The sequence below is a fragment of the Ambystoma mexicanum genome, chromosome 4p, assembly GCF_040938575.1.
Source record: "Ambystoma mexicanum isolate Mex_15411 chromosome 4p, UKY_AmexF1_1, whole genome shotgun sequence".
Classification (NCBI taxonomy): domain Eukaryota; kingdom Metazoa; phylum Chordata; class Amphibia; order Caudata; family Ambystomatidae; genus Ambystoma; species Ambystoma mexicanum.
Window position 1 is genome coordinate 124,324,622 of NC_090927.1, and position 27,167 is coordinate 124,351,788.

Here is a 27,167-nt window from a genome sequence, read left to right on the forward strand (position 1 = left end):
ACATTGTGGTGGTATTGTCCGTGAAGACCCTCACCACCTTGACCTTGAGGGACGGAAGGAACGGCTTGAGGCCCCAGAACCCTACCCACAACTCCAGGACATTGATGAGGTGATCCCTCTCGTCCGGTAGCCACAGGCCTCTGGCGTGGAGATGTCCAGTGTTGGCTCCCCAGCTCTCCTGGGAAGCGTCCGTGGTGACCATCTCCTGGTATGGGGGCGGGGCCTCTGGAAATCTGTGCCCCAGGAGATGTTGGAGCGCACGCCCCACCACCTTATTGCTTAACGGAACTCCTCATTGAGAACAATTCTGCCTGCGAAGCTTCTGGACACCTGGATCCATCAAGCATCCATGAATTCCTGAAGAGGGTTGCATCCACACCTGCCGAGTCTGATCAGGTAAATACACAACGTCATCATACCGAGCAGCAACTTGATGGTCCGCACCGTGCTGTTCAGTGCCAACAGCCGTTATAACTTGCCCAGTATGGCCACTATTCTCTCCTCCAAGGGAGCCGCCAGACAGGAGACCGTGTTGAGCCTGGACCCCAGGAACAGCACGTTGTGCGATAGAATCAAGCAGAACTTAAACACTGTGGGCGCCGACTTCAGTCAGAAGGGAAGGGCCCTGAATTGGTAGTGTTTTCCCTGTACCACGAAGTGCAGGAACCTCAGATGCTTCTCGTCAATGGGGACATGGAAGTAAGCGTCCTAAAGATCCAGCGATGTCACAAAGTCTCCTTCCTCCAGTTGGCAGAGCACGTGCTGCAATGTGACGATCCTGAATTTTTTGGGACTTGAGGTACTTGCTTAGACGCCGCAGAGTCACTTTGGAACCAGATCTATAACCCCTTTTCTTGGCATGGCCCACACTTCCGGCAGGAGCTGAGGGATGTGTGGCTCTTGCCGGGCCACCAGTGGTATCCTCGGTCACAGCTGCTGTAATTCTAGAGTGTGCCTGTGGGCGAGAGTGTCCAGCACCCATCGGTCAGTGAAGATCTTTTCCCACTTGCTGATGAAGCCCGCCAGCCAGCCCTCCCACCGGGTTTGCATGGATGGGGGCCCCGACATCATGGTCGGTTCAATCTTGCTTCGGGGCCTGTGTGCCGCCTAGGGAGCAACGTTGGCCACCTCCGAAAGCCTTGGAACAACCCCTGTAGGCCTCCTGGGTGGTGGAACGGGAGGGCTGGCGGTACGAGGATGATCCCCTACCGAAACCCTTTGACGATCTGCCAGATTTCCCTCCTGAGGCAAGAAAGTAAGGACAATGTTGCTGAAGTGTGGAAAGGGCCCGGGCCGTCTTAGTGTCGGTCTTTATGGCCTACAACGATTTGTTGGCGGCCTTGTGAAAGAGATTGTCTCCGTTGAATGGCATCTCCAGGACCCTCGTCTGAACTTCCTGCCAAAAGTTGGCAGCCTTCAACCAGCCACGACGACGAAGGCAGACACCATTCCCCATCTGTTGGAACCCTGTGTCTGCAATGTCCAGGACAAAGGTGATGGCATGTTCCGATGCCAGAGGATCTCCAGCACCTCGACCCGCTTGTCAGGGAGAAATTCCAATTCAGGGCCATCTTATACCACAGGTCCCTGTCGTATCTGGCCAGGATTGCACGCACATTTGCTGCCTGTCGCTGAGGAGTAGATCACTTTCCTACCTATGGCTTCCAACTTCTTCCGCTCGCTGCCTGGGGGAACAGAGGTGGAAGATGAGGGATTTGAAGAATTTCTCCATGCAGCCGCAGAGACCACCGAATCTCGGAGGACTGTGATCGCAGGCACTTGGGTGCAGACTCAGGCACCCAAATTCCAGCCTGTCTCTTTTCACCGGGGCGGAGGCAGGATTTCTCATCAGCGCCAGGCCCTCATGCCAAACGTCGTCCAGGAGAGGTACCGTTAGAATGGTCTTCTTGTCATCCCAGCATTGGTAAACCTTCCTTCTTGGTCTCTTCTGGTGTCAGCTGGCAGAGCTCAGACACGTGGGCGGCCATGGTGTGGAACAATTCCACTTTGTTGGGGAGGAGAAGCTCTCAGTGGCAGGGAAATGCCGCCATTGTCAGTCGTCGCTGTGTCCGTCCCTGTATCCCTAGGGGTGGGGGAGGGGGTGTTACGCTCACCTGGTATCCACAGGGACGCCACCCAGCCGGGTTACTTGTTGGTATGCTTCTCAGCTTTGCCCTGATGTGGTCTGTGGGGAAGGTTCTGCCTGAAAATACAGGACGACTGTGTTCAAGACTGACCGACTGGGTTAAGTATCCTCCCTCCACACCGTATGATTTTCAGTCCCTCTGGCGCCCTCTTCTTACCTTGTGGTAGAATTAAGCGTGCTCTCCGTCCTGCCTTCTTTGCAGGGGCGCGTTGTCTTTCATGGGCGAGTGTGGTCCAGTTACTTCACCGACGCCGGCCCGCTTGATATTGTTCAAGTAGGTCTTATTGCTGTTCTTTAGTTTTGTTGCTATCCTGCATGAGTTTCTTTGTTTAAAATGTCTTTTTTCTCCCTTAGGTATGCGGAGCTTCAGCGTGGCGAACTGGCTTGGTTGAGCCCCGCTGGTAAAAGATGGCACATTAAGAGCGCTATGATGCGGTAAGTAAGCGCTATGCGCAGCGCTGCCAAGTCTTGCCTTTGCTAACCTGCGTTTTCCTTCCTTGTAGGTCGCAGTGTTATTCAGCGCGAGTGGGATGTCCGGAGTGGTGCCAGCCGAGAGGCGACCAGCCAGGTAAGCCTTTTGAGCAGTTCGTAATTTGTAAATGTCTCTACAGCTTTCTTTAATGTTGCCTTTATCTTCCTCTTTCAGGTCGTTTTGTCCGGGAGGCGTGCAGATTCGAGGAAGCTGTTCTCAGTAGCTGCAACTGTTTAAAGATGAAGACTGCAGGTAAGATGCTGCTGCTAATGATGTTCCTTTTGTCTACTTGCAGGTTCTGCTTCTCCGAGGTTCGAGGGAATAACTGACACGGTGAGCATCACGCTGCAAGCTGCAAAGTAACGCGAAGTGTGTTGTCTTGCTCGGCTGTGGTTTAAATAGCCCCAACAAAATAGTCCAGGTAAAGTAGTCCCTAGGCTACCATACCCAAAACACTAGACCGCATAGCTTGGTTCTTAGGAACCAAGCTATGTGGATGCCTCCATGTTGGCTGACAATACAATAAAGTAGTTCCCAAGCACATTGTTTTTCATGGTGTATGAGCATGGCGCCATTTGCGCCAGGACTGGCCCCATGAGGACTTTTGAAGAGGATGCCAGGCTCTAGAGGCCCGAGTCCTGACTCCACTTGGCCAATGGGTTTGCCAGAGGGGGTTTTGGGTGAGGGTTGTGACGGGTGGGGAGGGGGGTGGCGCTTGATGAGGCAGCGTAGGGTGCCGTTGACTCTTCTTTGCCGGCGGAGGGCCCGGTGCTACAGGGGCCGGCACCGGGGGGTGCTGTCAGCATCCTCTTCTTGATCTCCAACACCAATGTGTGGAGAGTTGAAAGGATGTCCAGGGATACGTCCCTGGGGGGTGTTGGGGGCAGGGGGTAGTCTTGCTGGTTCCAGCACCCCCGTCAGCCCCACCACTGCCATTGTTGTTCCCCCTCAGCGTTTCTACTATCGCCCGCTCTGCATTTCCACCGTCATTCCCCACGTCCACCGGGACCGTGTGAACGGACACCATGTCCGCTTTGTCTGAAGCAGGCATATCTGTGCCCTGGAACATGGTAGAGGCCTCCACTGCACAGCCCCCCCCTTCAAGAGGGCTGCCGCCACCAGCTCTATCGTCGAGGACAACTTCGCCTGTACTACCTGGGCCTTCAAGGGCTTCTCCCGCAGTTTCTCCAGGTCTTCGAGGAGGAGCTGGAGGCAGACGGTGAAGATGAGCGTGCCCCGCTCGTCGCAGGACCCGCTTGCGCAGCGACCCAGACAGAAATTGACTTTCAGTGCTTGGCCTTGTCTTGGGCCCCCATGGATGGATCGCCCTCAAAGAACTCAGAAGGCCGCTCCTCGGACCTACTGTGACGATCTTTGACAGTGCGCTTGTAGAAACCAAGGAGAAACCAATGCAGATGTTACAATCCGCTTCCTTGTGGTCAGGATAGAGACAGTAGATGCACTGGGAGTGTTTGACCTCCATAAACACATTCCTCAATCTGCAGCTTGAGCAGAGCTTGAAGAGGGAACCTCCACCCTCCTTTTCCTCAGACATGGTCTGGCGTGCGCAGTAGGCCCAATGGCCTTCTGGAACCTTCTAAACTATCGACAATCTCTGCCCTTGATGGGCGTTGAGACGCTGACAAACGGTCGGTCAAAGGAGCAAAAGAGCACACAGACTCTATTTGACAAAAATAGGAACTTTTTAACGAAAAAAGTGCAAAAATGTAGAAAAGCACTTGGAGCAAAACACACGGACTCCCCAACAATTGAACATGCAGTAAAAATCTGAAGATGGCTGCCAGAGCAGGGGCATAGGGAGAGAGCAGTCATTGGCTGGGGGCAGTATGACCCAGAGCTCAATGACTGGTTAATTGGAGAAAAACAGTTTGTAGGTGAAAGTGAAATTTTTCCGTAACTGAGGATTCCCGCCCTGACAGGGAATATTCATGAGCATGTGAATCCATGCCAGACCCCATGCTGGAGAAGGCAAGGATCCTTTCCCGGTCTTTGTAGTTCATGATCTTTGCTATTACTGTTGCCGTAGGTGTGCCCGGCAGGGGCCTTTTTGCAAGTGACCTGTGAGCTCTTTCCACAATGAATCCAGCGTGAGGTGCCCAGTCAGACTTCCTGCAGAAGCATATTCTCTATGCAGGATGTGGGGTCTCTGCCCTCTTCTCCTTCTGGGAGGAGAAGTATCCTGCCGTTCCTTTGTGCCCTTCCCACTGCGTCCTACGCTCAGTGTTCCAGGAATTTCCCTCGTGCAAGCACATCAGCTACCTTGGCTTGGGTGGTAGAGATATTGGTTGTGTTGTCCTGCACTTATTTCCGCTGTGCCCAGACAGTCCACCAGTGTGCGCACATCTTGGCGCAGCAGGCTGACGCCTACCATAACCATGTCGATTTTGAGTTTGTCTCATCTGCCGGGCTGCTATTGCTGCCAGGATAGGCCCCTCTTCCTGCTGCGTTACCAGTGGCATCTCAGCCATGTCTCCTGGGCTGCCTAGTATAGTCTCCTCAGCTGGATGGAATACATCTAAAATGGGGAATACGTTGGAGGAACATCCAATCGAAAGAAAGTTACCAGTTGGTAAGTAACTTGTTCTTCGAGTGGATTGTGTCTTCCAACGTATTCCTCATCTTAGATGGACTCCCAAAGCAGTATGGACAATTTCTCTGGAGGAGGGGTTAGCTTTTTTGATACCCTTAGGTGGCTGAATATAGTACTGCTTTACCAAAATTCAGCTCCTTAGACCGGGAAGCATTCAGGCTATAGAATTTTGAAAAAGTATGCAGCGAGGACCAAGTTGCTACTTCACAAAATGGACCTTATAGGAACACCTCTTTGTAGGGCCGTCGAAGAGGCGATGCCTCTGGTGGAATGAGCCTTTAAACCTTCTCGTGGGTCTTTCTGTGAGCATTCTGAAATACAAAGCACAATCCAGCGCGATATTGTTTTTGTCACTGACTGACCCAATCTTTTCCCTGTGTAGCCAATAAAAAGTCGATTGTCCACTCTAAGCTTAGAAAACCTAGAGATGTAAAAGCTTAAAGCTCTTTTTGGATCCAGCCTGTGTAACCTTTCTTCCTCCTTGCTAGGATGAGGTGGAGGATAGAATGCGGGTAAAACAATTCTCCGACTTAAATGAAAATCAGATACCACTTTTGGTAAAAATGAGGGTTTAACCTTCAACACAACTCTGTCCTTATGGAACACAGTATAGGGTGGCCCAGAAGACAGTGCCTGCAATTCGCTCACTCTTCTTGCAGATGTTAAAGCAACTAGGAAAGCAGTTTTCCATGTCAGTAATCTTAATGGACAAGTGTGCAAAGGCTCAAAAGGAGCACACATTAAGAAGTTTAGTACCAGATTGAGATCCCAAATTGGCACTTGAAATGGATAAGGAGGAAACACATTAGTGAGTCCTTTTAAGAATTGCACTATCAAAGGAATTTTGAAATAGGAGCCTTCTTCCGACGAGCGCTTGAAGATGGAAAGCGCTGCAAGATAACCTTTAATGGTTCCAACATTTAGACCTCTATGTGCTAAGGTCAGGAGGAAGGACAGTACTTCCGGAATAGAACATAGAAAAGGATCGACATTCTTTTCTCTGCACCAGTTGCAAAACTTTTTCCAATGGCAACGGTATAGAGACTTTGTTGCTGGCCTTCTTGCCGAAAGCAACACCTCCATGACGTCATCTGGAAGGTTCCAATCCTTGTATCTCAGCCTTTCAGATACCAAGCATGAAGGTTGAGCCTTTTGACCTCTGGATCTCTATTTGAGAGAGAAGGTTCTCTCTCTGAGGAAGACGTACTGGAGGACAGATGGATATGTCTAGAAGGTCCAGGTACCACGTTCTCCTGGCCCAATCCGGGGCAATTAGGATCATGCGGTTTCCGAAGCGTCTCAGTCTCCTGATGACCTGAGGAATGACGGGAATAGGAGGGAACGCGTACAATGGTGGAAAATTCCACTCCACCACGAACGCATCCCGCACGGCTCCTCTCGTGGGAAATTCCCTTGAGCAATACCTTTTGCACTTCCGGTTGATTACGGTCACAAATAGGTCCACTTGAGGGGTTCCCCAAAGAGCGAAGATCTCTTGAATGACTTCCTGAACCAGTTCCAATTCGTGGGACACCGTGCTCTGCCTGCTCAGAGCGTCTGCCGTCATATTCTCTTCCCCGGCTAGGTAAACTGCCGTTAAAGAGATTCCTTCTTGAATTGCCCAATACCAGAGCTGCATTGCCTCTCTGCACAGAGGTAGTGACTCTACACCTCTTGTTTAGATAATGCATGGCCACTGTGTTGTCCGTCATTATCGGGACATTTTTTCCCCTGACAGATGGCAGGAAAGCTGTCAGCGCTAGTCTGATTGCGCTCAGCTCCAGAAGGTTGATATGTAGTTTGGACTCCGATGGAGACCAATGACCGTTGATTGTCAGATGGTTGGCATGAGCTCCCCACCGCTTGAGTGAGGCGTCCGTCACTACTGTGATCTCCGGCCATGGTTGCCAAAAAAGTTCAGGATATTCTCTGAACAAGTCCACCATAGAAGATCTTGACGAACCATGTTTGGAATTTGGAGAAGATCCGTCATTCGACCTGAAAACTGGGACCACAGTCTTTAGAGCCCATTGAAGGGATCTCATTCTCAGACGTGCCTCTGGCACCAGAAAGATGCAGGATGACATGAGGCCGAGTAACCTTAAGAAGTCGTAGGCCTGAAGATTTTGGGCATTTTGGAATTTGGAAACCATCTGAAGAATGTCTTGAGCACTCGACCTGGGAGGCAAGCTCTTTTCCAGGGATGTGTCTAATACTGCTCCTATATATTGGAGCCGTTGAGAAGGTGTCATTTGTGACTTCTTGAAATTGAGGGAGAAGCCCAGTCTGTGGAGGAAGTGGCAGGTGACTTTCAGGTGATCTAGCACCTGTTCGGCAGAATGTGCTCTGATCAGCCAATCGTCCAGGTAGGGGTAGACGTGAATCCCCCCTCTCCTGAGGTCCGCTGCCACCACTACCATCAGTTTGGTGAAGAACCTCGGGCGGAGGTCAATCTGAATGGCAGGACTCGAAACTGATAGTGTGAGTCGCCAACTACGAACCTCAGGTATTTTCTGTGCTTGAGATAAATCGGCACATGAAAATAAGCATCCTGTAGGTCCAATGACACCAACCAATCCTGGAGTTGAAAGGCCTGAAGGATCTGAGAAAGGGTAACCATCTTGAACTTTTTCTTCCTGAGTAGTTTGTTCAAGTTTCTTAAATCAGGATGGGTCTCAGTCCTCTGTCCTTTTTGGGGAACAAATACAAGGAGTACCATCCCTTGTTCCTCTCCGCTGCAGATACTGGTTCTATAGCGCCTTTTTCCAGCAGGGTTAAAATTTCCTGCTGCAGGAGCGGGTCTGAAAACTTCAAATGGTGTCTCCTTGGTGGATTGCTTTGAGGTTGCGTTAGAAAAGGAAGGCAGTAACCTTGGGCTATTATTTCTAGAGCCCAAACATCTGAAGTAATGGCTCGCCATTCTTGCAGATGCTGTGACAGCCTGCCTCCTACAGGTGTCTTGTGATGCAAGTCCTCAAAGTGGTTGAGGCAGTTGCTACAGCCGCTGATGGCAGAGGCTGGAGCTGGCTTTGCACGTTTTCCTCGTCCACCGCGAGTGGCCTTTCTCTGGCCCCTTTGACTGGTCATTTCTCTCGCCTTTCCATATGAGTAGCAGCAATGATAGGATCGTCCCCTCCAAGATTGACCTGGTGCACAAAAAGGCTGAGGTTGCCTGATGGCAGCTCCCAAAGACTTGGCTCTTGTCAGCCTTGCTGCCAAAAAGGTGAGACCCATCAAAGGACATGTTCAGGAGACGGTTCTGCATGTCTGGTGCGAAACCAGATTTCCGTAACCATGCAAATCTGCGCATTACCGTGCTAGTGCCCATAGATCTGCACACTATCTATAGTGTCCAATCCAGATTCAAGGGATTCCTGCATAGCCTCCTTTCCATCTCTAACAATGGCTAGGAACCCTTCCCTTTCGTTCCCCTTCTGGTATGTGCTCCGCCACCATCGCAATGCACTCCCACAGAGTGTACGAAACCTTTGCCAAAGCACATGTGGAGTTGGCCGATTTTAACGCCATGCTCCCAGCTGAAAATACCTTCCGTGCCCAGCCATCCACACGCTCATCGTCCCTGTCCGGAGGGATAGATGGGTACGCCAGTTTGTTAGAAGCTGTGGCTGCCTGTATGACCGAACTCTCAGAAGTGGGATGTTTAGACAGATAGCCGGGGTCGCTACTGGCAGGGTGGTATTTTGAAGTAAGGGATTTATTCACTGGCGGAATAGAATCCGGAGTCACCCAATTTTTGGCAACCCTATTTTGCAAGGATACGTGAAAAGGTAGTATTGGGTCTTCAGTAGGACCATGATCCAATATGTCTGTTGGATCATCTTGGATGAATTGGGCTGGGAGTCTGGCCCATCCTAAATAATCTATTACCTTTGTCAGTAGCTAACGGTATGACAGACAGGCATGTTCTCCTGGTTCCGGTCTACCAAAGTCTTTTTCAGGAGATGTATCAATACCACTCGCATTGTGCAGTGATTCAACCAAATCCCTCCATCCTGCTGTCTTCTGAAATCAGGCATTCTGGGACATTTGGGGTGCTATATTCTAGCCCAAAAGGTACATTCTCCTCATCAGATTTCTCCTGTTCCTCAAAAATTGAGGTCAGGGACTTGAAAAACTCCTTCCTAGGAAGAGGTTTAAAAACCTTTTCTGGGAGAGGTGGAGGAGGAGTATTAATGGGTCCTGAAGGCATTACAGGTCTTGTAGCCTTCTCTTTCCCCTTTTCTGGCTGATTCTGCCGAACTAGAGGTTTCTGCGTTGATGGTTTCGGGGTCGACGTAGACAGAGGTGTCGGCGTAATACCAGTCTTCGACGGTGCCGGCTTCGAGGGCGTCAAGGCGCTCTTCAAAGTCTTGCCCTTCGAGGTGTGTTCGGTTTCGGACGGCGTCAGTGACCTCGAGCGGTCGACTCGACTCTAACGGCTTTTCTCCCTCGGCGTCCTGGAAGGTTCTCTATCCTGCCTCTTTCGATCACCCGGGCTAGAGGACGCGCGAGTGTCGGAGCGATGACGCTCCTGGCCGGCTTCCAAGGAAGGCGCGGACTGAGGCTTCGCTTTCTCGAACACCTCCATAGGAATGGCTTCGGGATCTAGACCGATGCCTTTCGCATTGAGGAGATTTCTCCTCACAGGACTTCGACTCGATGCTCGAGGCTTTACAGTCGTATTCATGACCTACCTGTATTTTCCCCTCCTCTCTCACAAGGCCTTCCCAGTCATCGCCTGACACTTCGTACAGGCCTCCATGTCGTGGCCTTCTCTGAGGCACCACAAACACTCTCGGTGCGGGTCTGTAATCAACATTTTTGAACCACACGATGTCATGATTCCTGCCCCTCATGTCCCCAGCCCTCCAAGATGTCAGGCTGGAGCCAGGCCACGATCACCTACATGGCCCTCAAGGGCCTCTCCATTCCTCCAAAGACCCACTTGGAGTTCGACTTGACGCTTGTGGCACCAGACTCACTCAGTCAGTCCCATAGGATAACATTGGGGATTGGACTTGTAGTGCATTGATGGGGAAAAGATGGATGCCCCCACATATTTCGGTTCCCAGAATTACATGTGCAGTCTAGTCTTTTGGGTGTGGTTCAGCCCAGAGACACCTGGGATACCCAGAGACTATTTAAGCCACACCCAGGCTGAGAAACATGCTTTGCATTTTCTGCACCTGCAGCGTGACACTCACCGTGTTCGGATCGGTCTCCAGTAGGCCTGCATCTTTCTTCTGCGCTCAGCTCCTGCAAGAACAAGAACACTGTTAGGAACAGCATTACCTTGCAGCGCTTCTGCCCATCATTCATCGTTCCTTCTGTTCTGCGGGCATCTTCGGCTGTGTCATTCCCATCCCGGCACGCCGCTTCCTAAGGAAAAGGGAGAAGAACAGAAAAAAGGCATTATTAAGCATTCAGCAAATCTTCGCTTATTTTTAAATACTGTACAAGCTTCACACGCTTACCTGAATCCCAGCCGCTCTGGGGGAACTCTGTCTCCGGAACTTCTCATCCATCTGCAAGAGGGAAAAGACACTCCAGGTTAGCGTGGAAACATCTAGAGGCGCCGCATACCGCGCTTACCCACCGCATTTGTACTTCATAACCGGCATCCATGCTGAACACGTCACGGCACCCAAAAGACACAGAAAAAGAACTCAGTTCAATGCAAACACGCTCTCACTCACCTTCAGCGCTACTCATCTCAGCAGCACGCCGACATCCCCGGACGCCGGCCATCATCTAAGGAAGGAAAGGAACGAAGTTAGAGAACTGTTCAAAAGGCTCATTATACTTACCTGTCGGACTCTTGCCATTGAAGTAACTAGGCAGATACGAGCCCGCATCAATCAACGCTCCCCTGCACTGAAAGCAGGAAGTAGAGCACACTATCCAAGAAAACAAGGCCCAGTCTCCAGTCGAATAGCCTCCAGGGAAGGGTTCGAGGTCGTAAGAGGTCAGAACAGGCTGAGTAACGTCCCCGTGGATACCAGGTGAGCGTTACACACGACTTGCACTTTTTGAAACCCGATCTCGGGGTCGTGGTCGGCATCGATGACAAGGACATATTCGTTATTTACTATTTCTTCACAGAACTCGAGGCACGCCGATTCTCCGAAGCAACGTATACTGCGTAAAACCGGAACTGAGGCCAACGGGCGCCGCGCGTGCTACTTATACATCCGATGAAGTCACCCTCGAAAGAGGCCTTCGAGGGACCATCGAATCGACATTGACGCACAGTGCCCTATGCCGAGAAATGTTTTCCGAAGCAGCTAAAGCTGGATGGAATACATCTAAGATGAGGAATACGTTGGAGGACACAATCCACTCGAAAGGCAAGTATCAATGTTAAGCACATAAACTTCCGCCTTCATCTCTGCTGTGCACAAGGGTGTCATCTTGATAGCACCTTACTCATTATTCCACAAATAGTTCTGATCATGAAGTCAGAAGAGCATACATCTGTATTAGTAGACTCCAAACCATGTCACAAACGCCAAGGTGGAGAGGATTGATTCAGTACAGACTAATCTTGAAGTAGAAATGTGTCCATTGATGGGCTTGGAGACATTGAGGGTTTTGACCCTTGTGAATATGGGGATCTTGGGGCATCCAGGCCTATGTCTCTCATTGGTAGTGGTATCAGCGGCTTCAAGACTGCCCCCCCGCCCCTGAGTGTTTCTTCAGTGACTGTATTTTTATTCATGATAGAGGTTGAGCAACCAGATGTCAAAACCCTTAATGTGGACTACATGAACATTGGGGATAAATGTTTGACATCATTGAATATTTTATTTTTTGTAACCTGCCACTCGCCCATGGGCCTCAGGGCAGATATAGAAGACACAGACAAGACAGACAAACCAAAGTGTTAACAGTCAGAGGTAGTAAAGCGGTAAGATATTTAAATTAAATAGGATTCATGATGAGGCACTCCCGTGGGTAACAGCATGGACATTAGATGAGCCGTGGCCAGTAGATTCCTTTTTTGAGGAAGGTCCCGAGATGTCATTCCTGAGGAAGCCTCAATTTTATTTCTTCTGTGTCCTTAAGACTCCCATGAGACATCTTACAACCAAAGGGGCACTGCTCCACATTAGGACTGTAGGAGGGGCAGTCAATACAAATGTTTGTCCCGCTTTTTCTTTATGCATTGGTCCCACAAGAACCTCACCTTTCGAAAAGTGCCATGTTAAGGGCAGCAGACTGCTTTGGCTGAGGAACAGGCAATACAAACACCCTATATTCTGGAGAAAAACAGCCCACAGCGAAGGGACAATGAATGATATTGAAAACATGTGGAAGATCACAGAAAAATCACTACCAGGGAGAAGTGTTCAAGGGACAGATCATAACGGCGTATGGAAATCCAGTTTAAAAACACACCTTTACAAGCGGAAACTGTCTGAAACAAAAGATTTCATAATTATAATACATAAAATGCCTATATGGTATAAAGGGTTATTTAAAACTTTACAAATAAGGGGAACGTTTGCCCCAGTTTGGAAGTGTTCAGGATTTCGCATATTGGTGGAGATATTCAGTGTCTATAAATACCAATGCCGCTCCCAGGATGAAGACGCCTGCTTCACATGATGTGCGATTTTCCAAACCACACCAAATTTGCATGCAGGCACAAACACACTGAGAACATAGGAAAATTTAAAATAAAAACAAAGATCTTTTCAATCCAGTGATATTCAATTTATTTACACAATCGTAAAAGAAAAATAAATGCGTTTGCTTTCATCGCAAAGCTTCTATTGGAAGCCATAGGTGGGACAGAGTTCATTAGTTACTCCTTAGATAGCACAGTCTGTTCACGCTATCCTGCAAGGACCCAGGACTCTTTAAAACATCCAAGGACTAAGTATGGAAATGCAGAGTATTCATTAATATACATTTACCAAACTCCACACAACAACAAATCCCCATCTAAACAGCCTCTGCTGGACTAAAATTCATAGTCTCAGAAGCAGCTAAGAAGTTAGTAAACCTTTGCTCCTATTCCAGCAGATTAATGTGGTCCATAGAGACGGAGTATGATCAGCAGCAAGGAAGCAGTACATGTTGCTATCGGACATACAACTCCACATTTCTTTGTAATACATAAATATTGAGTTGGAGACAATGAAACCTTTCCGAAGAAACTTCAGATCATTTTGATGCATTAAAAACTTGATTGTTTGTCATAAAACGCACACAACACTATCACACTATATGTAACAATTCATTGGGGAACACCAGTGTTAAATTAGAACAGCCCCGATCTGGGAGCCTGAAAACTTTAAATTTTATTTTCATTAAAATCACTTGTACCAGATCTGCTTTAGTACGTTTTGAATTCCAGGATATTAGCGTTGACTTATCAAACCATGATCTTTCCATTTAAATAAGGCACACAAAAGGTCAAGAACCGTTTTAGTCATGACAAACCTGTACTTTGGTATAGGAAGGGGTAGCAAGACAACACAAATAAGTAACCATTGGTGGCGAGCTGGTCACTTGCCTAACATTGAAAAAATGTAAAAGTGTAAAAAAATAGGCCGGAGAGGAATGGTACAGGGTATGTAATTCAAATACCATCACACATACAGAGATTATAAACACACAGATTATGAATAGAAACCGGTTAAATGATTGTATCTATACCAAATTCAGACTAGATTAAGACGAGCAGCAAGGCCACATCTTCAGCGACTCGCAGTACAAGTTAATAATAAAACCCACTACATACGTCTGATTACCACAGAGGCACAAGTAGCATTTCTCTTACCAGCGTCAAGTACGAAGAGCTCACTTAATTTGCACTGGTGTTTCTGATGAATAATCCAGTCTCCCTGCAGATACCTCTTTAGAATTATTCCCTGTACTAGACTGATCCAAACGCATGCAATTAAAGTTGACTAGGCTGAGTAACTGCCCCTCCGGGTATAATGGGACTAAGGGCACCCTTTGTCTTCATTTCCTAGAAGAACATTTACCTTTGTCTTTACAAGAGAGCCAATGACTTACCACAGAGAAAAAGGAAGAATTTACAGCAACAACAATGACCAATTCATCGTTGCCATTAATTCCACACAACCCCTTAATGAAACCGGTCTTTCTGCAAAACCCTTTGAAAGATTACCAAAGGAGACCTTAAAAAACAGAAAACAATGGGATAACAAGTCTTCAGAGTCTACGAAGTGTCATTTGTCTAAATACTTTGGAATAAGCAGCTAAAGGGTGCCTAGCGTTAAGTATCAAATCCAGAAAGGGGTGTTTGAAGAACGGATATTACTGCACCCAAAGATATAAGCTGTACGCCTCTCAGTGGATATGGTCAGTAACAGGTCATTATAGACACCAAAAAGTACTCACAACAATAACGTCAACAATCACAAAAATGGATTAGATGACTCAAACATCAAGAATAGAATCTTATTGAACTAGCACATTAGATTGAAGAAAAGATTTAGTCTAAGGTTTAGAAAAAACAAACCGTAAGAGATCGCAATGAGGCCTTATGTTAAGGGCCTGCTTGAAGACGAACGAAAGGGTGGTCCATCATATGAAGAATATCCTGTAAAAGATCCTACATGAATCTCAACCATTTGGATGCCAGCTGCAAATACATAGTGCTGCCTCTCCTCCTTTTCTGCATTAGCATGTCTCGCTCAGGATAGTCCGCAACCACTACCATCAATATCAGCTAAAGAGGAGGGGATCAAAATATGCAATCATCCCAAAAGCAAAAAAGGGTTATCCTAGCCCGAAGCAACATTAAACACCAAAAATATTGGAGGATGTAGGGAAAATGCGCAAGCAAGACTGAATTTGAGTTGTCAATTTGTGTGCTACCCAAGGACCCTTTGGTTGAAACAGTGCCACAAATGTGATAACCCATGTCCAAGTGGATTAAAGTACCTGCCTCCTGGTACTAGTTGCTGGCTGGATAGGAGACGATGACAGAAATGTTGCCTTTAATTGCAGATGCTTTCGGGATCTGTCACAGTCACCCTTTTAAGTGCTTCCAGGCCTATTAACCTGCCCTACCAGAGTACGCTACAGCAGTTTCTACTGCAATCCCTGTTGTGCAGCCTCGTTTCGTCAGTGCCAACAGGTTGGGGTTAATGTTGTTCCATGGGTGCCTTTGTCTCTCGTCAAGATGTTTACTAACCATAAGAATGAGCAAGCGGGCTCTCCGTTGAGGATGACTACATGGAACACAAGTAGACTGTGTGTAGCTACTATTTCTGAACTATTATCCAGCTATCCCATGCAAGCACCTCTACCTGGTACGCTGCAAAACATCAAAGTCAAAGCATACTCCATAATAGCACACACGATCAGTAGTTTGTGTTCCTGATTCCAGTCCTTGAGGTTTATTCTTGGTTTGGACTTTTCCCCCCTCTTCGCCATTAGAGTTTTCATACGGTTTTCCCATGGCCTTTGGTTTGTTGGCAGTTGGCCATTGAGAACATGGTCTGCCTTTGTTCAGCGACTAAGAATGAGCACTTGGGATTATTTGAAAACTGTTTATTTTGGATTATCGCTAACCTCGAAGATTTTCTTGTTTCTCCCACACTCTGTAGACTTTGCTATTTTCTATAATTCACCGAGGGTCCTTGATTCAGTAATGAGTATGGTCTCCAAGGAAAACTGCAATTCTATTGTGTTCTGCAAACATTTGGAGATCTCAAATCTAACTTAAGCAGTGATGCACTAGTTCAGTCAGAAATAATACATTAATGCCCTCAAAAGAAGAAAAGATTAAAGCGCAAAGCAGAAGGGCAGCAATCTTAGGAGATTTACCTTTGTAATAAAAAACTTTTGTGTCAAAGGTCTAACCTAACAGTCTTCTCTAAAGCTGGTATTGTAGTAATGAGCAACACTTGCTATCACAGTTAATGGCTCTTAGAGCAGAGATCCCAGAAGTGCTAACCTTTTTCTTTGCCCAAATCGATCGTTTAAGTAGCCAAATCGGAAAGACATTTTTCTGACATACCTTTGCAAGGGCAGGATAGGCAATGCTATAAGTGTCAGCTAGCTTGATTTCAGCACGTCTCAATCAGCATTTGTCCATTTAAGTGCAATCTCAGGGACTCAAAATATGGTATTCTCTAAAGCATCCGCAGTTCTCTTTAGAACAAATATTTGGGAGGAATTGTCAGATGGCATAGAGGAATGGACAGCTCTGCAGAGGCATCCAGGTAACCTTCATCCCACAAATCCAATACCCAATTCTTTTAGAAAGGAAGAACATTGTCAACTAGAGGATACAAAACTCCTCGATTGCTTTTCTCTTCGTATAGAACATCTTGGTTGGATTGCTGCTCTATGTTGAGAAGGGAGTATAGCTTTTCTCAAAAAAAGGGGGGGTGGTTGGCATAAGGACACATGCAAGAAGAGTACTTTCAAGACTTTTGGATGTGGCATACTGCACCACTCTACGATGCCTGGAGCCTATTGCCGTACACCATAAAATAAAACGCAGGGGCAAAGCTTTCCCAGCATTCAACTTTAGTGTTCTTCCACCAGTGAAAGAATGGGGTTTCACATTAACAGGGTTATCAAAGAATGCTTTAGATCAGAGTAAGAAGCCACTTGAATGACACGAATTAGCCCAAAGGAGCACTGTTCTCTGATGAAAGGAAGCAGCCATACTGGCTTACGCACTGGCCACCAAAATGTAATATTGATGGGCAGTGGACTACAAAAGCAGGAAATCTTAGTGGCCACTAGAAGAATCCAATTTAGGTTGTACTAACAGATGAAGCAACAAAAGTTCATAATAAAGCACAATGGGTTTAATCCTGCGATGTAGGTGAACCAGACAGATCCAACAAGAATTGAACATTTCAGAGGACGTTTGTTTAGTGGAACATTCCTGCTTTCCTAAATAAAATCAGGAGCACTAGTTAAGAGGATCCAAATCATGATGCAGCATTTAAGAAGCTGGGTCCAGCAACTGACGCTGATTGAGAAATGCAGCATCGTGCCCTTAGACTAACAAGTCAACTCGGACAGATATGTTTTTGGAGGAGGTGCATCTCAAAATTCAGATATATGGGTAAACGGAATGAATTACCTTTTGGCGTTTAAAAAGGTTATGTGCTGGAAACCCTAATATAAATGTAAAATATCTTACTGCTTCAGGTAAAATAACATGTTGCCAAAACAAGAGCTCCCCAAACTACTGTACACCTCCCTTTGCCCAGCTGTACGGAGTGGGAAATTCCACTAGACTCTTTGTGGACACTGTTCTATAGGCCTCTCCCAATGTCTGGCTAATTAATGGGTTATCCAAAGATCAGAAACTATTTTGCTGGATTCCCTGCTAGGGAGATTAGGAGAGAGAGTCCAAAACAATCTTTTGTTATAAAATACAAGCCAGGTATCATGTAGCATCTGCAAAAATGAATGAGTGGTTTGCGTCTAACAAATGGGATAAAAATGCTTCGATTATATTTCATGTCAGAAAATAGACAATCGTTGCAAAGTGATCACACAAATGGACAATTGGACACTATTTAGTACTCTAGGGACATCCAGTCCTCACAATAGGAGCACTAAAATCACTAACCAACCAGAAATTGGTCATAACCTTGCACAGCAGGCATTCTGGTAAAAGAACTGGTTTTGAAAGGTCAGACAGCTGGGATGTTTCAATAGGTGCCTACATCTGAGCACAGCCTGGATACGTATCCATGAGGCAAACAATTTACACACAAAGAATATTCACACGAGTAGAGCAGATAAGGCACAGTCAGGCGAAGGGATTTTTCGCCATAGGTGGCTAGAGTGGGTGTCCTTATATCTTTTATGGTGGAGGGCATAGTATAACTTCATCCTCAGTTTCACATTCATTACAATTCTCACCCATACTGCCCAGTGGATCCATTAACCTGTGCTTACTTTAATTCGCTATAAAGGAAGAGAAATGAAAAGCAGAGGCTAGACAACCTTGATTGCAGATGGTGCTGCTTTGTTTGCAAAGATGCACATTGGATCCTTAAATAAAGGCATCCTCTCATAATAGTAACTGAGCCTTCCACAGCACAGAACGCTGACAGAACAGGAGGCATCATGATTGGCTCCCAAACACTTTGTGCAATAACTGGAAGGGAACTTTACTGACTCATTTAGCCACATTCCCCAAAACCACTGGTGTCAAGACTGAAATGAGGCAAATAAATTACAATACATTAAAATCTGTGATATTTGGGAGAATGGCCATGTGGACGTGGCATGAAAAAAATGTATGAACATTGAACAGTGCACATGGTAGTTATTGTACCCAGACAGCTGTCCATTTTGGAGACACAGGCGAAAAGAAAGTTATCTTTCACACTAGATGGCGCATAAACCTTGAGATTGATAGGTCGACCAATCCAGCCTGGCATCTGGGGAATTTTTTTTTTTTTTTAAAAGATGAATCATCTGCAGAAAGAAGGTAACATCACAGTATTAAAAATGTTTGTACAATGTAGAAGCAAACTGTCTTTCATATTCGCCTATGGCTTTCATCACTAGGTTCAAGGATCTGCAACACCGTCATCCACCTTATCTGTATTCCTTGCAAATCTTCAGTGAATAAGATCCTTTGCCACTGGCACTTTGGGGAGGGGACAATTCCCCTGATAGTCTCCAATAATTTACAAAGATAGTCTAGTGACTGGAAATCATAGCCAAGGCCCAGTTCTTGAGCGCTAGTGTTGTATTTTGAAGGTAGGTCCATGAAGCATATGTAATACTAGTCAAATGGGTCTTCATGCAGTCCCACGTCACCTCACCACTAAAGGAAACAAAAAAAAGAGTGGTTATTATAAACAGGACTATCTAATAGAGTAGAAAACATACAAGTTGTTCAACACAGATGCAACCTAGTAGTCCTTCGTACTCATTCAAATATGCATGGGATGTCGCTTTTCAGAACTTAAAATTCACAAAGATAAGCACAGTCACATGGCTTATTTCTATTGTGCATTCAGACTGTTAGGACTGGATTTCTATACTCTGGCTTGGTGGACAGATGAATAGGAGGTCAACCTGGTTAGTGAACAGGGACAACTCGGGGAGACGTAGCCAAACCAATTAAGGTAGCATTGAGAGTGGTCAAGGGTAAGTCTCCGGAAAGGGGTGGAACCTGGTTCACAATGAGTCCACAAGTTAAGTAATGAAGGATTGCACTTAGACAAGTACTTATAATAAAAATACTATATTTGTTTATGGGCAAGCAAAAACTACAAAAATGATGCAGCAGGTAGTAATATCACACAAACTAAACATAAAACGTATATATACAGTCCCAGTAACCAGTGCAATAAAAACACAATACCCTCAACCGTGCAATACTGAAAGGAAAGGTAGGGGTAGATGTATAATGGCAGTGCACAAGAGTAACAACCCCAACTTTAGAAATCCAACCCTAGTTTGACTGAGGCCGTGTGAATGAAAGTTAAGGTTCCTAGTAGTTTTGTAAGGCAGGATAAAGTTAGGAGGGTCTTGGGGATGGGAAAACAGTTCTAGAAGTCAGGTAAGTATTCTAGTGAATGAAACTTGCCCCTAGCTTTCAGGAGTGCTTGCACGAACAAAGCCAAACTATTTTAAACGTTTTAAAAGTTAGGAACACTTTAAAAAGGGTGATAGGGGTTCAGGTAAGTATAACTTACTCACCCCCGTATTCCAGTTTCTCTTGGGACATGGCAGGTCTTCAGCGGGTCGTCAGAGATTGCATTTCCCGTTGTTTATTTCAGACCTCTGTGCTCAGGAGTTGCAGGTTCGAGTGAATCCCTGGTCGGCCACAGATGCTGGTGCAACATGTTCTTGTTGAAGAAACGAGCTCCCTCGGGTGCAGACCTCCTCTCAGCACACAACAGGATGCAGGAAAGGGGATCCTGGCGATTGTCACTGTTGCACAGAGACAGGATGGGGGCACAGTTGTCAGAGTCATACTCATACTGGGTCCCTTGGATGCTGGAACGCATAAATATTGCAGAGGTTACCACTCTTGGATAAGCTGCAGGGCCTTAAAGTTCTAGGCTAAAGCGCGGAACGGCGCCATCTGTAGTGCGGTAGCCCAAACTTCGAGCTGGTCAGCCACTGGGGGGTCCAGGGGCAATTCCGAGGGTGGTTCTCTGCAGGACACCATGCTGACGTCAGGAATGGTTGGTTCCACCACTCCAAGGGTTGAGGCTCCACTGAAGGACTTAAAGCTCTTATAAAGATCAGCCAGACAGGGCTCCACCGGGTCTGTAGCAAATGTTGGTCGCCAAGCTTTCTTAGGACGGGTCCTCTGTCTTTCACGGTCTTCCCAGGTGGGACAGGTGCTTGGCTCCTTGCAGGATTTCTCCAGGATTTCTGAGGCATGGTTGCAGGACAGAAACTCAGCTCATTCAATGGAAGATCTGCCCCTCACCCACACCCCAGCAGTGGTCCAATCAGGACCACTAATTGTGAACCTCAATAGTCTAGACATACAGAAACCAGTTTCTGGATTGGGACCAGACAGTCCCAGCCCACTTCCTGGTAGGAACAAGTTACTTACCTGTAACTGTTGTTCTCCAGCATGGGTCTGGCATGGATTCACATGCTCATGAATATTCCCCGTCGTCAGGCTGGGAATCCTCGGTAAAGAAAAAACCAGTATCAGTTTCGTTTCTGATCTGTCTTTCGTAGTAATAACCAATCACTGGTCTCTGCGTCATACTGACCACAGCCAATGACTGCCCTCTACCTAAGCACCGCCTCTGGCAGCCATCTTCAGATTTGGAAGCACGTGAAGTGGCAGTATGACCAAGTGAAGAGCCGCAGAGGGGTAGGCGGGAGGGTTCGCATGTGAATCCATGCCAGACCCATGCTGGAGAACAACAGTTACAGGTAAGTAACTTGTTCCTTCTCCAGCATGGGGTCTGGCATGGATTCACATGCTCATGAATAAAGAATACATAGCAGTACACACATGCACAACCACGGGAGGTGGCAAAGGCTCAACATTAAGCATTACATCAAACTCAACATTAAGCATCTTACCTCCTCACCAGGCTCACCTCAGGCGAACAGGTTGCGCAGCACTGCTTGGCCGACCCTGGACTCCTCCCTGGAATCCCGATCGACGCAGTAGAATTTCGTGAAGGTGTGCGTCGACCTCCACGTAGCAGCCCTGCATATGTCCAGCAGGGGCACACCAGAAAGGAACGCCGTGGTAGCTGCGATCGCTCTGGTGGAATGGGCTCTCGGACGGCCAGGCAGCGGTCGGTTTGCCAACCGATGACAGTACATGATACAGCCGGAGAGCCATCTGGAAATGGAAGCCTTCGAGAGAGCCTTCCCCTGATTGACAGGTCCAAAGTTCACAAAGAGTTGTGACGTCTTCCGAAAACACTTCGTGCGGTCCACGTAGAACTTCAGCGCTCTAGCCACATCCAGCGAGTGCAAAGTCCTCTCAGCCGGCGACGAAGGCGACGGGAAGAACACAGGCAACACCAAGGGTTCGTTGAGATGGAAGTCCGACGGTACCTTGGGCATGAAGGAGGAGTGCGTCCTGAGCACTACCCTCGTGCCGTGAAAAGTCAAGTACGGGGCCTTGCAGGAAAGGGCCTGGATCTCACCCACCCGTCGTGCGGAGGTGATGGCCACAAGAAACGCTGTTTTCCACGACAGAAACTTCAACGGGGCCGAGTGCAGAGGCTCGAACGGAGGTCCCATGAGCTTGGTCAGCACCACGTTGAGCTCCCACGCCGGGGCCGGAGCCTTCACCGGCAGGAACGATTTGAACAGTCCCTTCATGAACTCTTTCACCAGACGATGAGACCACAAGGACGTCCGGCCCGTGGTTCTGGTGTATCGGGAGATCGCAGCAAGATGAATCTTGATGGACGCGTGTGCCAGTCCAGCTTTGGCCAGCGTCAGCAGGTACGGCAGTACCTGGGGAGCCGTAATCCGTAGAGGGTTAATCTTCTGTGCATGGCACCAGACAGAGAACCTCTTCCATTTGTGTCCGTAGCATTTAAGAGTCGAGGACGCCCTGGCCTTTGCAAGAACCTCTCTGCAGTCGGCCGGTATGTCGTATCCTCCAAACTCTAGCGCTGCAGGAGCCAGGCCTGCAAGTTCAGCGATTTCGGGTCGTGGTGGAGGATGGCGCCTCCTTCCCTGGAGAGTAGATCCGCGTCCACCGGCAGCTTGATTGGCGGGGACGCTGACAAGTCCAGAAGGTCCGGGAACCATATCTGCCTCGGCCACGCAGGTGCGACGAGGATCATCCTGCACCGTGACCTCTTGAGCTGGTTGACGAGCCGGATTAGCAGTGGATAAGGAGGGAACGCGTAGAGGAACAGGCACTCCCAGGGGAATGAGAAAGCATCGCCCATGCTCCTCACCTGGGGAAACCTGCTGGCGAACCTCTGGCACTTGGAGTTCGTCGCTGTCGCGAACAGGTCGATCTGGGGTGTGCCCCACCGTCGGAAGAGGCGATCCACTAGATCCTGCCGTAGTTCCCACTCGTGGCACGAGCGCAGCTCCCTGCTGAGTGAGTCGGCGATGGTGTGTTTTATCCCTGCCAGATGAAACGGCACCAGAAACATCCTTTGGGCGACGGCCCAATGCCACAGGTCCTGCGCCTCCTTGGACAGTGCTGGGGACCTGGTTCCGCCCTGTTTCCTGATGTAAAACATGGTGGTGGTGTTGTCGGTGAAGATCCTCACCACCTTGCCCTTGAGGGACGGAAGGAAGGACCTGAGGGCCCAGAACACTGCACGGAGCTCCAGGACGTTGATATGGAGGGACTTCTCCGTCGGGAGCCAAAGGCCTCTCGCGTGCAGATTTTCGGTGTGCGCTCCCCACCCTTCCAGGGAGGCATCCGTGGTCACTGTCTCCTGGTGGTCTGGGGTCTGGAAGTCCATGCCCGCCGTCAGATGCGCGCGGGTGCCCCACCACCGGACCGCTCGGCGGAAACTCTCGTCGAGTGTGATCCTCTCCTCGAAGTCTCCCGTCGTTTGGATCCAGCGCGCGTCCAGGAACTCCTGCAACGGGCGCATCCGGAGCCTGCACATGGGAATGAGGTAGATGCAAGAAGACATCATTCCGAGGAGGGACTTGATGGACCTCACCTTGGCCGCGTCGGAAACCAACATCCGCTGTACCTTGCCCAGGATGGACCTGGTCCTTTCCTCCGACGGGGAGGCCAGAAGGGACACTGTGTCGAGCTTCGCTCCCAGAAACAGTGCGTTTTGCGCGGGTACCAGGTGGGACTTGGCGTAGTTCACGGAGAATACCAGGTCCGTGAGAAGTTGGACGGTCCTTGCCGTGTGCTCCACGGCGAGCTCCCTCGTCTTGGCTCGGATGAGCCAGTCGTCCAGGTAGGGGTAGACGTGGATCCCCTCGCGGCGCAGCTGCGCCGCCACCGGTGCAAGGCACTTGGTGAATACCCTGGGTGCCGACCGAAGTCCGAAGGGGAGGGCTTTGAACTGGTAGTGACGCCCTTGGACCACAAACCTGAGGACGACCATCCGGAACTTCTGCGCCTTGATGAACTTGTTCAGACGTCGCAGGTCTAGGATGGGGCGCCATCCTCCCGTCTTCTTCTTCACGAGGAAGTATCTCGAGTAAACTCCGGAGCCCCGAAGCCTCTTTGGGACGAGTTCGATGGCGCCCTTCCTGAGCATCGCCTTTACCTCCAGGAGAAGCTGAGGGACGTGAAGCTCTTTCCTGGCCACGGGGGGGACGTGCGGGCACCTTCTTTGAAACTTGAGCGCGTGGCCCCGGGCTAAAGCGTCCAGCACCCAACGGTCGGTGGAGATGGACTCCCACACGCTGACGAAGCTCGCCAGCCGGCCTCCCACCGGGGTGCTTCGGTGGGGGCCCGACCCCACGGCCGGTTCAATCCTGTTTCGCCGAGGCTTTGCCGCCTTGACCTCCTTGGCGACGACGGCGGGGTCCGCCAGACTTGCCTCGTCCTCTGTAGGCCTCCTGAGACGACGAGCGGGCCGCTTGACGGTAGGCGGAGAAACCGCCGCCGGAACCTTTGGAGGCGCCCTTGCCTCCGCTGCTCCGAAAGGGCGTCCGTCGTTGCTGCAGAACCCCAAGGGCCCGGGCCTTCTCAGTGTCCGCTTTAATGGCCTGAAGGGAATCGTCCACTGTTTTCCCAAACAGGTTGTTCCCATCGAAAGGCATGTCCAGGACTCTGGTCTGTACGTCTTGACGGAAGTCCGTAGCCTTGAGCCATCCACGCCGCCTAAGGCACACGCCGTTGCCCAACTGGCGAAACCCAGTGTCGGCGATGTCCGTCGCAATAGTGATGGCGTGGTCCGACGCCACCTCACCTTCCTGTAGGATCTCCAGGGCATCCGCCCTCTTGTCGTCCGGTAGGAAGTCCAGCAGGGGAGCCAGTTTGTACCATAGCTCCCTGTCGTAGCGGGCCACGATAGCCAAGGCGTTGGCCGCTTTAATCGTCGTCGCTGCAGACGAGATGACCCTGCGTCCAATTTCTTTCCCTCGCCGTCCGGTGGGGAAGTCGATGTGGAGGCCGCACCCCACCCCGCTTTCTTCCTGGCCGCCGCGGAGACGACGGAGTCCGGGGTAGGCTGCGCCCGGAGGCACAGGGTTCTTGAGGAGGGCAAGGCCCTCATCCCAAATGTCGTCCAGTAGAGGCACCGCGAGGACCGTCTTCCTCTTGGCCTCGTGCCGTTGATAAAGGAATCCTTCCTTTTTCTTCTCCTCAGGGCAGAGTTGGAAAAGCTCGGCTGCCCTGGCGATCATGGAGTGGAACGAACCAATCTCGTCGGGCGGAGAAGCCCAGGTGGGAGGTGACGACGGTAGATCCTCGTCGTATACCTCGTCGTCCGTCCCCGTCGCTGCCGTGTCAGTCCCCGTATCATCCCCTCGGGTGGACGGGGAGGAGGGCTGGACGGGGCGTGACGGCTGAAAAGGAGGTGGAGGGTGAATCCTTCTTTTCTTGGGCAGGGGAACACCAGAAGGTCCCGGTTCGGGATCCCCCGACGGGAGAGGTGTCTTGCGGCGCTGGCCGAGGGGAATCCGACGGGCGATCAGGGGCCCCGTCGGCACCCTCGACGATGTCGTCGTCACCTGCGTCGGGATCCATCCCGACGGGCCGGTCTTCTTCCACGCCAAGGCCGTGGCTTAAGACCTCGATCAGCTCTTCCTCCGAGGTTGAAGCCGAATCTACGACGCCCTGCCCCCCCTTTTTCTTCCCCGCCGGGGATTTCACGGGGGTCCTATCGATGGGCACAAAAGAGGACTCCCTCCGAGGTGGCAGGGAGACTCTGAGCCCCGAGGTCGTCACCACTGGTGTAGCCTCCACAGGCTGAGCCAGGGCCGCCGCGACAGTATCGATAGAGGGCTTGGCCGGATGGATTAAGGTCTTCACCACCTTAGGTGCACTCACCGCCTTATCCTTGAGGGGGGGGACACTGCCTCGCTCCCCCTCCGATGGGGCCTTCGAGCTCGACCGGGGCCTCTCCAGGAGCTTCGCCGGGTGCTCGCCCTTCCTCTTACCAGACCCAGAGCTTTGGCTTGTGGCTGAAGGTGCCGGGGAGGATGCGCCCTGCCTGGCGCCCGTAGAGCCCGACCATTCGGCGCTCCCGGTGCCAGCGGACTCGCGGTGCATCGCCTTGTGTTGGGCCCCCGTCGCCGGGGCGTCCTCAAAGGTCTTAGAAGACCGCTCGGATTTCTTCCTCTTCTTCTCGCCTGACGGGCTCTTCCCTTCCAGCCAGTTGGCGAGACGTTGATGGCGGTCCTTCATGGTCCGCTCCGACATATTGCCGCAAAACTCACAGTCCTTCTCCACGTGCGTTTTGTCCTCATGTAAGCAGTAGAGACAAAAGGAGTGTTCGTCCTCCTTAAAAACGTTCTGCAGCTGGCATCCAGGGCAGATCCTGAACAGCTTTCCGGGCGTCGAGTTTCCCTTCTCCTGGGCCATGTCCGGGCCTGAGAAGCTTCTGGAGTCCTCCAAAAGCGTAGCTCGACGAAATCTTCACCCTTGAGGGGCGCAGATGAATCCGACACGGGTCCCCGTTGATCGGATTGAGAGTCGGTGGAGCTTGAGGCTCTTTTGACCGAAAAAACGAAGTTTTTGAGAAAAAACGTGAAAATATAGCACTAACGCTCGAGAGCAATAGCACAAGGATCCCAACACATGAACGTGCGGTAAAAATCTGAAGATGGCTGCCAGAGGCGGTGCTTAGGTAGAGGGCAGTCATTGGCTGTGGTCAGTATGACGCAGAGACCAGTGATTGGTTATTACTACGAAAGACAGATCAGAAACGAAACTGATACTGGTTTTTTCTTTACCGAGGATTCCCAGCCTGACGACGGGGAATATTCATGAGCATGTGAATCCATGCCAGACCCCATGCTGGAGAAACATATATACACACACACAAAAACTAAGGCTTTCCTGGGCAATGCATGACCATAAAAGGATGTTCCCGACCTGGCAGGACAGGAAGAAGGCCAAAAAAACAGATTGCCAAAAGAACAAGCAAAACCCTTGTGGCACGCCCATGTTGGGACACTAGCTACAGTTAGTAGCCAAATGCTGTAGGGATAACGAAACGCATTGGAATGTAATTCAAAATGCAACTACTGCCACCAGTTTGTCTTTTAGGCACATCGAAGAAAATCCCTTGGAGTGTAATATAGGGTCATACAAAAGAAGTCCCCTTGCACTGCATTGCAAGATGCACTGTGCAATGTTTAAAAAGTACCCAAAAAATAGAGAACATGTAACAAGAAAAGGCAAATAGTTACCCAGCACTGACATGGACTGGTTAGTTGCCTCATAACAATGTCCAACAGTGGATTGAAGCTGAAGGCTTCACTTCCCTGTAAAAAGTCAGGACAGAGTTGGCGTGGCCAACTGCAACGAGATGCAGACTTGAGTCCCTTCGGCTCCTGCTGCCGCGCTATATATCCTGGAGATACAG

At 49.5% G+C, this 27,167-nt stretch overlaps 1 protein-coding gene across 1 annotated transcript in view; it reads right to left on the reverse strand.

The window, feature by feature from the left end:
* Positions 1-17,011: 17,011 nt before the first annotated feature.
* Positions 17,012-27,167, reverse strand: part of TMEM214 (transmembrane protein 214) — a 656,291-nt gene continuing 646,135 nt past the window's right edge. Inside the window, exon 17 of the mRNA XM_069605536.1 lies at positions 17,012-19,021. Within this exon, the coding sequence (XP_069461637.1) occupies positions 18,895-19,021 (127 nt within the window). The 3' untranslated portion in view covers positions 17,012-18,894. The remainder of the gene's footprint in view (positions 19,022-27,167) is intronic.